The sequence below is a fragment of the Archocentrus centrarchus genome, chromosome 19 (genome assembly GCF_007364275.1).
Source record: "Archocentrus centrarchus isolate MPI-CPG fArcCen1 chromosome 19, fArcCen1, whole genome shotgun sequence".
In the NCBI taxonomy this organism is placed as follows: domain Eukaryota; kingdom Metazoa; phylum Chordata; class Actinopteri; order Cichliformes; family Cichlidae; genus Archocentrus; species Archocentrus centrarchus.
In genome coordinates, this window is record NC_044364.1 from 11109414 (window position 1) to 11123646 (window position 14233).

At 39.2% G+C, this 14233-nt stretch overlaps 1 protein-coding gene across 1 annotated transcript in view; it reads right to left on the reverse strand.

Moving 5' to 3' along the window:
• Nucleotides 1-5833: 5833 nt before the first annotated feature.
• Nucleotides 5834-14233, reverse strand: part of LOC115798696 (glycylpeptide N-tetradecanoyltransferase 2-like) — a 45452-nt gene continuing 37052 nt past the window's right edge. The window contains exons 2-13 of the mRNA XM_030755638.1: nucleotides 13005-13156; nucleotides 12788-12896; nucleotides 12413-12557; nucleotides 9252-9370; nucleotides 8991-9082; nucleotides 8290-8406; nucleotides 7985-8155; nucleotides 7636-7744; nucleotides 7343-7513; nucleotides 7053-7220; nucleotides 6830-6967; nucleotides 5834-6450 (exon numbers count right to left, since the gene is read on the reverse strand). Coding sequence (XP_030611498.1) covers nucleotides 6427-6450; nucleotides 6830-6967; nucleotides 7053-7220; nucleotides 7343-7513; nucleotides 7636-7744; nucleotides 7985-8155; nucleotides 8290-8406; nucleotides 8991-9082; nucleotides 9252-9370; nucleotides 12413-12557; nucleotides 12788-12896; nucleotides 13005-13015 — 1374 coding nt within the window. The 5' untranslated portion in view covers nucleotides 13016-13156 and the 3' untranslated portion in view covers nucleotides 5834-6426. The remainder of the gene's footprint in view (nucleotides 6451-6829; nucleotides 6968-7052; nucleotides 7221-7342; nucleotides 7514-7635; nucleotides 7745-7984; nucleotides 8156-8289; nucleotides 8407-8990; nucleotides 9083-9251; nucleotides 9371-12412; nucleotides 12558-12787; nucleotides 12897-13004; nucleotides 13157-14233) is intronic.

Below are 14233 nucleotides of genomic sequence, written 5' to 3' on the forward strand. Positions count from 1 at the left end.
ATTCTTGTTCAAACCAATGCTTCAGCCAGTCAGCATTTTACCTGCACACAGCATCATCACTCTATAAAGAAATGAGGGGTGATTCAAGACTTTTGCACAGGACTATACATCTCTGTATCATGTATTCCTCTGAGAGAGCTAACCAACAGACACCAATATGGGACCACAAAACTCTCCCTCTTTCACCCTCTGACAACTGATAAAAACACACTGCAAATATAGAGCAATGTTATTTTAGTTAGTTGGCCATTTTTCTATGTAAAAAAAAAAAAAGGCAACCCCAGTGTACTTATTTTGGTTCTTTGCCTGTGGAGCCTTGTTAAAAACATTAATTGCTCATATAAATCTAACTTACAGCCCTAATTTTACAAGAGGAATTTTTTTTACATCCACCCAATTATTTTTGAGCTAAGCAACACTCTGCAAGGTACACACTCACACACACGCACAAAAAAAAAAAACAAAAAAACAAACAGTTTCAACATTTTGACAGCGTACTCGCAAAAATGCCACACAAGCCTTAATGAGAGCCCTTCAACCCATCTGTTGCTTGCAAATGAGGGAGAAATTCCTCTGATAGTAGAAGAAAAAAATAGATATAAATGTACAGCCACCAAGCAGCAGGGCAGAATCAAACTGTGGGGAACTGGTATATGATTTAAAGCCTCGCACATCGAGTGTTGTTATTGTTTTCTTGTGATGGCAATGATCCAGAAACTGAAACTTGATTCATTCATAATAACTTGTTCTGAAGAAGAAAAAATAAGAAGTTTTTGTTCCATTTTTCTAGACTAGAACAAAGCAAGTCTGTGTAGCAGAAACCCTCAACCATGGCACACTCCTCAACCAGTGTTGAGTAACAAGATACCTGCAGGGACAATGCAACACCACCCCAAGACTGAAAGGAAGTGTTCAGATGAATGATAATAAGTACTAATACAACCACAACACTCACTTCTGCTTGACAACAGTATAGTCTGTCTGTCTGTCTGTCTTTGTCTGCAATCTTTGCACAGCCCAAAGAAAAGGCCGGTATTATGCAGATGAAGCAAAAGCAAAAGAACCATTCCCTGCTCCTCCTGCTCAGCTCTCTGCATTGCCTGGACCCTACTCAGTGGCAACTGTGTCCTGTCTGCCAACTTTATGTTACAAACTCAGTTCTGAAAATGTTGGGACACGGTGTAAAATGTAAATAAAAACAGAATCCTGCAATTTACTAATCCCATAAACCCATATTTAACACATAAAACATCAAATATTTAAATTGAGTCATTTTACTATTTCATGGAAAAAAAATATTAACTCATTTTGAATTTGATGGCTGCACACATCTCAATAAAGAATTTAGGCAACAAAAGGCTGGAAAAATAAGCTGTGCTAAAAAGAAACAGCTGGAGGAAAATTTTGCAACTAATTAGGTTAACTAGCAACAGGTCAGTAACATGATTGGGTGTAAAAACAGCTTCTTAGAGAGGTAGGTTCTCAAAAGTCAAGATGGGCAAAAGTTCATCAATCTGCAAAAAACTGCATCTACAAATAGTGGAACAAGACTGTGAATATCTCATCATCTACAGTACATAATATCATCAAAAGATTCAGAGAATCTGGAGAAATCTCTGTGTTTAAAGGACAAGGCCAAAAATTATTATTGGATACCCGTGAACTTTGGGCATCACTGCAAAAAAAAACCAAAAAAAAAAAAAAAACCAGCCATGATTCCATCATGGAAATCACTGCATGGGCTCAGGAACACTTACAGAAATTATCATATGTGAACACAGTTCAACATGCCATCCACAAATGCAGGTTAAAGCTGAAGAAACACTGCTGTTTTCTTTGGGCTGAAACTCATTTAAAATGCATTGAGGCAAAGTGGAAAACTGTTCTGTGGATTGAAATTGAAATTTTTTTTGGAAAACATGGAGGCCTCATCCTCCAGACTAAAGAGAAGAGGGATCATCCAGCTTGTTATCAGCGTTCACTTCAAAATCCTGCAACTCTGATGGTATGGGGGTGCATCAGTGCCAATGGAATTGGACACCTGGAAAAGGCACCATCAATGCTGAAAGGCATTTACAGGTTTTAGAGCAACATATGCTCCCATCCAGGTGACATCTTTTGCAGGCCTTGCATATTTCAAAACAATGCTAAATTGCATACTGCGGCTATTGCAAAAGCATGGCTTCATGGCAGAAGAGTAGAGGTGCTGAACTGGCCTGCCTGCAGTCAACTGAAAACATCTGGTGCATCATAAAACAAAAAATACGACAAAGTAGACCCAAGGCTGCTGAGCAGCTAGAACCCTATATCAGTAAAGAATGGAACAATTTTCCTCTCCCAGAAGTCCATCAACTGGTCTCCTCAGTTCCCAGACGTTTATGAACGGTTGTTAAAAGAAGAGGGAATGCTACACAATGGTAAACATGGCCCTGTCCCAAATTTTGAGGCATGTTGCTGCCATCAAATTCAAAATACTCTGAAAAGGATATGCCAAAGAAAATGGATGGATGGTACGTTTTCTCATTTTAAATGTGATAAGTTTTCTATGCTCTATGGTGAATAAGATACGGGTTTAGGAGATTTGCAAATCATTGCATTCTGTTTTTATTTACATTTTACACATCCAACCCAAGCTTTTCAGAAGTGGGTTTGTATTTCTCCACAGAGAAGCATGCCCTGTTAGATTATGACCAATACTTAAACATGTAGTGTCCTGCTCGGCGCCTGACACACAGACATCTAGTACGTCTTATCAATGCATGCATCAGGGCTTTTTTTTTTCCTCTCTTGCTCAACACCAGCTGGCTCATGATGGTCCTGGGAAGCCTGTTGTGACACAAGCCACTGAGATGCCTTACAGTGGGAAAATTACAGTCTTGGAGGCCTTAAATACCGTAGCTCTTGGATATAAAGCTTCTATTCATCGTTTCAGAAAAAGTAAAAGCAACTCTTGAAAAGATACATAGCGCTGAAAGGGGGGGCGTCACAGCCTTTTTGAAAGATGAAAAGCAAGTCTCATTGAGTGTAATCAACTTCAGGGTCACCTTTCTCTCAAAAAGTGACATTATTTTGAACTTAACCATTGAATTTGTAGCCTGGTGACATGTGATAAGTGCCAGGCCCAGTCCTATCATCAAAAAATAAAAATTAAAAAAAATCCCTGCTGACAGAAATGCACTCTGAAAAGAAGCTGTGCCTCACAAAGATTACAGTCAACATATTTTAAAGCAAATCATGCACGTCTGTCTACCAGCCTGCGAGTATTTGCACAGCCAGTTCAATGTGACACAGATAAACACGAGTCTGACTCCAAACTATTTTGTGCCAGCTGGAGTGACATTACTGTAACAGCAGCGGGGCCTGAAGCCTTGTTAGTTTTATCACTTTTTTTTTTCTTTTTGTATCACTTTGTTTTCACAGGTGGTTTTGCAGAACACTCCCTTCTGTCAGTGTTTGCAAAGCCACTGCGCTCAGGGTTAGTTCCCCCTCTGTGGAAAGAGGGCTCAACAACTCTCTATTGACTAATTTGCTGAAACCTAAGTAAAACAGTGAGAGAGAATGAAAACAGCTAGCTTTTACATGCAATTTGATGTGTCACACATGGGACTGTCTTAACAACAACAACAAAAGAGCGTACAGACGGAAAAAGAGCATTGGGAGCTGTTTAGTTCACAGGATGTAGTTAAAGGGAAAAGGCCGGTAGCTGTAGGCGTTTTCAAAGGCAGTATTACCCAGAGTTACTCATACTGCTGACATGATAACTATTATGAAATCAAGCTATACCAACTAAGGCAATGACAGCCTTAGTCAGCGGTCATAACAGCGCGTTTCGACACAATACACGCATCATATTCTTGCTTGCAACATTTTTTATAGAAAACTGAACGACTGTCAGAGGTGAGCATTTCCTCAAACACCCATTAAATGCTTCAAATTGTTCACAGGAAGCGCACGGTTTGTGCTAATGCCTTCAAAGACCCAGTGTGACGACACAGGAGTTAGTTACACCGCAACAACACGCTCATTACAAAAACAAACCGCTAACTTATAAACGTACCTGTGACCCGTTGTGCAGACAGCACACACACACTGAGATGAACCTCAGTGAGACAGCTGTTCAAACAAAACGCGACGCAGCCGCAGCGCGTTTGAACCGCACATTCGCTCTGTTTTGGAAAGTTCAGTGGCAGCGCTAACGTTAACCTGAGCACGTAGTTCTAGTCGTCAGATAACGTTTCACCGGCAAGAGCGAGTGCTCCGTGACAGAAGTGAAAGCAAACTGAGAACATGAATCAGCACTTGCCTTCTTCAGAAGACAGACAGGTTTTCCGTGACCATCCTTTAGCGAAGCTGGGTCCTGCCTGCTCAGTATGCATGGATATAACGCACTGACAGAAAGCTGTGATATAGCTACTACAGGCAGGTCGAGTCGCTTCAAACTTAAAATGTTCTCTCGCTTCTGATTGGTCGAGACATACGCACGGCGGTGCGTTCGTGTGCTCCCAGTAAACGCCCCTTTCTCCGTCTGAAACGCCTTTTTGTGTGTCTGCGTACAGCAAGAAAATAAAAAAAATAATAACATATTAAGTTTAGCTCTACATTATTGCATTATTTCTTACTTAAGCATTTCTTGCTTGTGTAGTGTACTACACAGATGATTTTCATTTAAAAGTAAAAACAACAGATTGAACAAGTGGGAACATGTATGATCTGTCAGTGACGGGCTGAAAGAGTTAACCTCATTTAATGTCCCATAAACTAAAAAAAAAAAAGAATGGAGGGGAATTCCACATCCCAAAAGCGATTCAATTATGCAGCAAAATTCTGTATTTCCTGTTTATTGTTCCCTCAGCAGACTAACACTGTTGATCCTTTGCTTCATACTTTTCTTAATTAAAAACGCGGGAGCCTGAGCTGTTTAACCTTAAAACTCTTTCCTTTCTCTGTATGTGTTACTCTCACTGTTTCTTTATATGTTACTGATTTTCTCACACGTGCAACCACATAATGCAAAGCAGGTGAGTTTCTCATCTGGCTCTATAGTTGCTCACTAAGCAAAGGCTCGGCGTGATTTTACATTGCAGCGCACCCTACTGCTTATAGTTAGAAACTGTATGTACAAAAAGTCCTCAACACCTCAGCCTTTTCTCCCTGTTCCCCTTCCACGGGAATTTTTGACAGCCACCCTGTGACCGTTTCTCATTTTTAGGCCTGACACTTATTGCTGATTTGGTTTTGGTTATCAGCTCTCTGGAAATCAGCTTGTTGGTGCAAAAATTTTATGTCTGTGAAACTGTTATCTTTGGCATTTTTCATAGATTCAACTGAAGAAACGGGACAGGCTGCTAGTAACAAAGAGAATAAAAATGCAATTTTGCTAATTTGTCTGTTATGTGTACACACAACAGTGTTTCATCCCTTGAGTTAAGTGCCTTTTTTTTATGATTTATAGGTTAGAGTTAAGTGGTTCAAAAAGCAACAGCAACAATAAAAAAAAATTCCTCTGAAAGTGGTCAGGTATAGTACAAGGATTGGACTGAAAATGAGTGAAAAAGCAGCCAATGACCAAAGAAAAACTTTGAAAGACCTTCAGAAAGCCTGGAGAACTATTGCTCAAAAACACGAGGAAAAAAACAAATCAAAAATAAGAGGGGCAGCTTAAAACCTCTGCACAGTACTGCACATCTGTATTACACATTACTGTTTTTCAGGAGCAAAAAAAAAAAGTTTAAATCTGTAACTTGCATTTGAAAAAAACAAAAACACAATAAGATGGATGTAGCCAGTTATTTGAAATTATGTACTCAGCAAATTTATTTTTCAGAGTGTCTTAAATGTAAACAAAAACAAAATCTCACACTGCATGAGAGCTACAGATTTATAGCTTGTGAAAGCATTATTGACTTTAAAGCATTTTTCTTTTGGTCTCAAAAAAAAAAAAAGCTTGCTGATGTTTCATTTTCACACTTCTGAAACAAATAACGATTTAATTTGATTGCCTTTATTTCTGACATTGTGTATTTACTGCTTTGCAAACTGAAATTGAATTGCATGGAAATATGAGAGGACAGATTGGTGTGTGTGTGTGTGTGTGTGTGTGTGTGTGTGTGTGTGTGTGTGTGTGTGTGTGTGTGTGTGTGTGTGTGTGTGTGAGAAAATGATCAGAGACTAATACAGCCTTGAGTGCACGCACACAAACTGGTGTTAGGATTATGTCAAAAACAATATTTTCCAGTAAATAACTTCCATAAAGATGATGGAAGCACTTACAAATGCAATTTAATCTTTATCAATTTCCTTGATTTTTGAATGCGCGTTTTTTCAAAAAAAACCCAAATTCATGTTTGTTGATGTTGATGCAGCTTGATGTCCAGTGTCCTGCCAGTCCTTCACCATTCTGCCACTTTACCCTTGTTCAGTAGCGGGTCAGTTGGGGAACACAAGGCCAACCTGTGAAACACACGTTACTGTTAAACAACAGGTACCACTGACAAGAAGCACCTCCACTGAAACATACAGTGTGGACTCACAAACATTTTTGAGGATTTTTATTTTTTTTGACATTGCTATTTTATTTATTTACGTTTTTAAACCTGACATGACAAAGACATGAAAAACCGAGCACACTAGCAGCTCATAAAGCAGCAACTTGTCAGTCATAACGCAGTCACATCCTGAATCATTCTTTTATTTTATGTACCAAGATTACACAATGCAGTTTTAGAAGCTCAAGACACTAACAGCAATAGGAGATGGTGTGGATCACATGTGAATGTAAAGAATGACAGCCATGGCTCTTAAAAGATAATAATCTTAATTCACCAAATACCTTGTCTGGACTCATATTAGGACACATCCAGTTGTATAAGTAGTAATGAATGCTCTGGTCGCTGACACCGAACTTGAGCTTCTCCAGGAAACTCTTGTTATCCATCACATCGAGCGCAGCAAAGACATCGAAACCTTTCTGTTAGTGAGGGGAAAAAAGAAAAACATTAACGTCTAAGAACCACTGTTTTACATGAATTATGTTATTATACTGACACACTCACAGATTTTGCCAGGACCAGGGTGTCCTCCATGAGGTCAACCAGCTTCGTGGCAGTAGAGACAACGTAAAGGAGACGAGCTGCTCTGAGGCAAGTGTGAACTGGATGATTCAGCACTCTGGAGGAGATGCTGTAGAAACTCACCACACCTGTCAGAGCACCATTTCCCCCCTGTGTGGGTTGAATACATTTTTAATGACTGCAGCATATCATTTTAAATGTTACCTAAAATGCTGAAGAAAGGTTTTGTCTCCTTATATATAATTTAAAGTAGGGATACAGTGAGATCAGACCTCGACCACATAGGTGTCAATCACATTCTCCCTCGGCAACAACAAATGCTCCACGTCTTGCATGGACAAGAGGGGCCTGAGGTGAAAGTTGCAGAAGTTTGCCTGGAGTAGCGAGTGTATCCCCAGAACATCTTCTTTGGTCATTGGACGCAGACCTTGTACTTTTGTCACCTTGGAAATAATTCAAGAGAGACAAATTAAAACAGGAGAAATGCTTTCAGAATTGTTTTAAAAGGCTGCAGCAGCAGCAGTCAGTAAGAAGCTTTTGTCTCTAGATGGCAGCACAGACTAACCTCAGGTAAGCGGTTGAACTTCAGAGCTGTCTGCAGGTTCATGCTCTGTCTCAGTCCCGGGTAGTTGACCTCCATTAGCTTGCGTGGATTCAACGGGCGATGCCAAAGTCTAAAAAGATTTATATGACAGAGAGGTTCCTTCATAAAGAAAATACCAAACGTCGAGATTTGATATTCAGGTAACCTAACTGAAGTTTTTTGGAGGTTAGTTGGGAGGGCAGAGATTGGCATCCATGGCCAGGTGACAAAAAAGTGCTTATTTTATTCACTTTTGCACTGCGCTAAAACTCATATGTATTACTTTGCTTTGCCTTTAAATTGTGACTCAACTATGTGCAGCAGCGACTACCTGCAGGAGCTTATTGGTGTCGGCAGAACTATGCCAGCGGTGTAGACAGCCTGGCAGAGCCCCTGCTGGTTGACCCGTCTGGTGAGCTCTCGGATCAGAACTGGAGGCATTCGCTTGAGGCGGAGCTTCTTATGAACACACAGGAATTTGACCTGTACCACCCGCCTCTCCCTGCAGAAACATTTTGAGTCTCAGCTTTGAGATATTCAGGGGAAAATTGCCACGGTTACGTGCTCTGAATACCGGCATCACTCCTAAGACTTCACACAAACACATATCTTTGCATATATTTATGAGCCACTCACATCTCATAAATGCGAACATCTGCAGGAACAGCAGCGATGAAGCCGACTAACTTCTTATTGGTGTCTACTCTTACACCACAATGCCAGTGAGATACCCAGTTAGGAGGCTGCAGAGCCCTGAAGAGAAACAAATAATGCTGTTCGCGTCACAACTCTAATTTCATATAGACATAGTTCACTACACTCTGGGAAAAAAAAAAAAAAGGAGAGAACTCAGCATGACACAAATTCACAGTCTGAATGAATGCAGCAGTTTTCTCAACCTCAGGGCCAAACACATGTGCCAATTCCTGGAAAGATAGTGCTAATTATTCATTTCAAAGTAAATGTTATTATGTTTTGATGCAAGTGGCCCTGAAGGTGCTGCTTTATGGAGATCACTGAGGGGGAAAAAAAAGGCAGCAGCAAGGAGATTAAAGCAGAGGCTTGTTAAAGATATGATGTGTTAGGTCAGGTTGGAAAAATGTCAAATAGAGAAAAAAAAATGTCCTTTAAAGACACTCAGTGCTTTAATTTAGTGTAACACAGAGGCTAAAAACAACACACTGTGATTACACTGAGCAGTGACCAGCTGTGAATCTGTAAAAATCTATGAACATTAGCCGTGCGCGTGCTTCTCTGTTAGATAAGAGGTTTTAAAAGGTATTAATGCGACAAAGCTAGACATCAAAAGCCACTAAGTGCATCTTCTTAGAGCTTACCACTGCAGATACTCCGGAGAGAAGTCCAACCTGATGGTGTTATCATCTTCTTCCATGTAGTTCTCATTTAGTAGACTGCATAGTTCTCTCAACTAAAATGATGGAAAACCACTGAATTGGATTCATTTTATTTTATTGAATAGTATCCATTTGATCCCTTGAGATATACACTAAGAAATCAGTTCTTTACTTCTCAAATGCTAGAATTTGACTAGTGTGTGACATATTTTGTGTTGATGCATACAACAATAAATAACTTACCACTGGAGGGCTGCTCAGGTCCAGAGTCTCCCAGGAGAAGCCCTGAGGCAGCGAGTAAGGCTCCTTCCGGATACTTGCCTCACCTTCTACTACGGGGCCATGGATTGTAATGCTGTCACCTGAGGGCAGAGAAAAAAAACATGTCTGTACCAAATGGCATTCAGATAATACTAGTCTCAATGTAAGTGAATAAGATGTACTTTTTATACTATAATGTATAGACTTTCATAATATATCTTTTAGAATGACAACACAAAGTCAGCATTTCAGGACTTCTTACCATAAAAGGTCAAATGAACATAAAAGCGTATGCGACTGAGGCAGTTTTAAATATTGTATATGTAATGAGTATGCAGTGTAATACAGATGCTGTAAAAGGTGGAAGACAATAAAATAATCAGTGTTTTCCAGAATAAGTCCAACATCTTGTCCACTAACAAACCATCCATGGATGTACCACATCTGTGGATTTTTTTTTTCTGTAAAAAGTAAGATTGTGCCAATAAAACAGTTGGAAATTATATATGGCTTCTGAAATATTGACAGGATTGCATCATTCAATATCTCTTACAATTTTGACAAACTGTTATTTTATTTTCTGCAGTAGAATGAAATAAGAGGACCAATATTACTCTCACTCTCTGTATACAGGACTATAGCAAGCAGCCAGTCTAGACTGTATATAAAAGATTGACTTAGCCCCCATCACCCATTTGATTAGCAAAGCCTCATCTTGTAGCCTTGATTTTGGCTGTCTCCATCTTTGTGTTTTGAATCCAGATCACACAAGTGATGGGTGAAGCTTCCTGAAAAACCCAGGGACACTGCACACTCAAACTGTACTTAATAAAGTGTTGCCAGATTGGACGGGTGAACAAAATTTGGAGTGTTTTGGGACCAGTTTGGTGGTTTTTCAAACATATAAATTTTACAAGTTAATTTGAAACAAAGCCCAAGAGTCCATGTTTGACACCCAATCAGACGTCACCACCTTAAAGACTTTAAGGCTTTCATAGTAGGGAAAGCTTGCAAAGAACAAGAAGCACTCAGAGAGCGCAAACCTGCACCAAGGCAGCTCACTCTCTGCACAGTACATGTATTTACTTTTTAGGGAATAGTATTGCATTTTGTATATATTCATTTTGTTTTCTTTGTTCTTTTAACATACTTTAAGAAGTTTATAGTGCAGTAAAAACAAGTGCAGGCTTTTGTTATTTGTCCTGTTGAAACTCATTTTAATATACTAGACAGAATTTAGTATAGTCATTTTTTTATTTGAGTAGATATAGCACATGTGTAGCATTAATTTTATGAAAATGTGTTTAAATGTTTATTAACAAATATCAAGTGAGAAAAGTTTATTTTGCCCCCCCCCCAAAAAAAATGTATTCAAATTGTTATGTATTTAAACGGTTATAACACAGTTATAACCTGGTACTGTAACGTGCATAACAAAGTCATAAACAGTTCAATTCCTAAATGTTGCCGATACAAACAAAGGCAGTATAATTTGAAGGACAGTTTTAAAGTTTAAAGACATTTTTATGAAAGTTTGACCTGATTTGACCTTGAAGGAGAGGCCAGAGGTCCAAAGTAACATGATATCTGGAAGAATGGCAGTAAGAAACATAGTTTTAATTAAATAGCTCTATATAGCATTATTATCATTTTGACCTTCAGATCAAGCTACAGACCTTGAAGGAGAGGCCAGAGGTCAAATGTGACATGGTATTTTAAATCTTTATGCAGTACTTTCTATGTTGACAATGCACATCACACCTGTAAGAATCATAGTTTCTAATTTATAAGGGGTTTGACAATTTTTGACCTATAAATTATTAAGCTGACATTGAAGACCTTGGTGGATGTAAGGCAAATTTTAATGGATTGCTAGCAGGACCCCACTCTACACTCCTACAAAGTTTAACCACAATTCATTCAAAACTTTTTGAACTATTTGTGTTTACATATAGAATGACACTACCAAAAACATAACCTCCTTGGAGCACAGGTGTGTTATTTAGGTTCTTCTTAAGTGGTTGTGGTCCAGAAGCTGGCCATAATGTACAACTCTCTGCCTGCGAAATGGAAGTAAGGATAGTAGAAGAGCACAGTGTGCATTCCGCTTGAATATTCAAGGATTCAAAAAGGATTCAAAAGCTTTGTTGTCATTCTGCTCATGTAAAACATGATAAAAACGAAATTCAGCTTCTGAGGTCCCTCCAGTGCAAGTCGCAAAAGAAACTATGCACAGTGTACTTTTACAAATAAATAGAATAATTTGATAAAATAGAATAACTATAAAATAAAGAGCATTTTGCGCTGTTACTGCACATCATATTGTTATGTGCTACTTAAATACTGTATTGCACAGACAGTGCTTTTATTGCACATATGAATATGATGCAGTACAGTGGCAATCAAGCCCAGTTAAAAATATTTTTTGGCAGTTTTGTATGCATACTGGCAGTTTTTAAATCGATTTTGGGCTGGAAACCATCAGCAGTATCTGGCATCCTGCTGTGTAGTCATTTTTGTACAGTTTTTGACTATTATGTGGACCACAATTTACAAAATTAACATCATGGTTTATTCAGGAGGGTTGGAAACTAGCAGTTAAAACCCCTCAACCCAACACAGGAAAGTCACAGATCATGTGTACAGTAGGGTCTTTTCCTATAAGTTCCTTTATAACTGGAAATATTTTTGCAGCCACAGGAACTGCCTGTTGCTAGACATTAGGAAAACATGTAGGGTTTTAAAAATGAAGGTATGTCCTTATTTTTATAGTCTATGGTAGACAGTTAGATTACAGATTACAATAGAGACTGGAGAAATAGCTAATCCAGTCCTATTGAAGGTAATTAAAATCTTCTCTACTGGCGCATTTAAAGCTCAATAATTACCTTGTAATGTTTCGTTTGTCTAATCTTCGAAAACCAAAAATATATAAAGATTTTGTTACCTTTGGACAAACTAACCAGCTGCTTCTTTAAATTTTCTGTTTGTGCTAAGCTAAACTAACCTGTAGCTGTCACAATCCAAGCGGACAGACATAAGAGGACCAAGGACTTTAGACCTAATCCAAAGTGTCAGCATTTTGCTTGAGTCAGTGCTTTTTGTTTTAAGAGTATGTAGAATTTTGCTGAAATATGAATTACCCAGTTTAGGGACAGGCTGCGTGTCCCAGAAGCAGTAGGTGTGTTTCTTAGCCTGCTGCAGGGTCTTTGGCAGTCCCGGTTCCAAGGAGAAGAGGTGAAGGGCTCTCTGGATCTCCTGCTGCTTCTTCTCTGGCAGAGCATCCAGCTAGTGCAGAACAGGAAAGGACAGGTCATTGTGTGAATATCCCACCTAAGAAAGCACAAGTTTGTCTGCCACACAGATTAAAAAAAAAAAAAAGATCTGCTCGACGACAAATGCACTGAAAACAAAATTTTTCCAATGGCCAAATATATTTGTTTTGAGCTTGTTTTTGTGCTTTCTACACAAGCAAAACATATTTAATATCATAGTCAAAAATGCACAAAGAAACAAACCAAGGCAAACGGGTCTTTGGGCCCTTTTGGTCTCCAGGCATCATCCCCCTTTTTCTTCTTTTTGCTCCTTTTAAGGCTGCTGCTCTTGTCATCTGCCAGCTTCTCATCACTAAAAGACATTTTTTAATGCCCTAAAGTTCCCTTATATCCTTATGTACTCAATACTGAAACTTTAGATATTTGGTTAATGGAAAACAGAAGTTATTGCTGTACTTACGACTCAGCCATTGTAAGCAAGCGTGACTCCCTTGAGCTGAGGGTGAACTGGTGGTGTTTTGTGGTTTTTCATCTCTTATCTCTGCAAGCAGTGAGGGGAGGAGAGCGGCCGCCTCAGTTACCCAACCCAGCTCCCACCCAGTGGGTAGATAACTGAGAACAATGCAGACAATTACATATGACTTCTCACGGTCTTCATATGTCAGACTGCTGCTAAATAGAGCCCTCTGGTAGATTAAAGCTTATAGCAGCTTGATCCAGGTAGCGGTTTTAATTGGTTGGGGATGTCTAATTGCAGAGTTCCCATAGAGGCGCCCATTTAAAAATTCAACACTTTTCCAAAACTTTATTTCTCCTGTGAACTCAGCGATCTTTGTGCGTGTTCACCACAATGTAAGATTACACTGCTAATTTGACCATACACATAGTGAGGATTTGCACACAAACAAATAATAGCATCACATAATCTGAAATAACATACACAAAGTAAAATGAGTTTAAAAATGTTTATAGCATTAGTAAATAATAAAAGCTCAATGTGGGTAAAATACACTCACTGGCCACTTAATTAGGTACACCTGTTCAACTACTTGTTAACTCAAATATCGATCAGCCGATCAAATGGCAGGAACTCCTTGCACTAAGGCATGTAGACATGATCACAATGGAGGCTGAAGTTTAAACTGAGCATCAGAATGGAGAAGAAAGGTGATTTAAGTGAATATTTAATGAGTTGCAGTTCAAGGCGAAAATGCCTTGTTGATGCCAAATGTCAGAGGAGAACGACCAGACTCTGTCTAGCTGATAGGAAGGCAAGTTATTCATATAACATTTGCATTATTACCACCAAGATATGCAGAGGAGCATCTCTGAACACACAGGACGTTCGCCAATCTTGAAGCAGATGAGCTACGGCAGCAGAAGACAACATCAGGTGCCACTCATGTTATCTGAGTACCACCTGCGCATCGTTGAGCATTGTTTACACGCCACAGCCTATCTGTGTATTGTTGCTGACCATGTCCATCCCTTATGATCACCGATGGCTACTTCCAGCAGGATCACACACCGTGTCACAAAGCTCAAATAATCTCAAAGCGCTTTCTTCAACATGACAATGGGTTCACTGTACACACATGGCTGACAATCTGCAGCAACGGTGTGATGCTGTCCTGTTAATATGGATCAAAATCTCTGAGAATTGTTTCCAAGACCTTGGTGAATCTATGC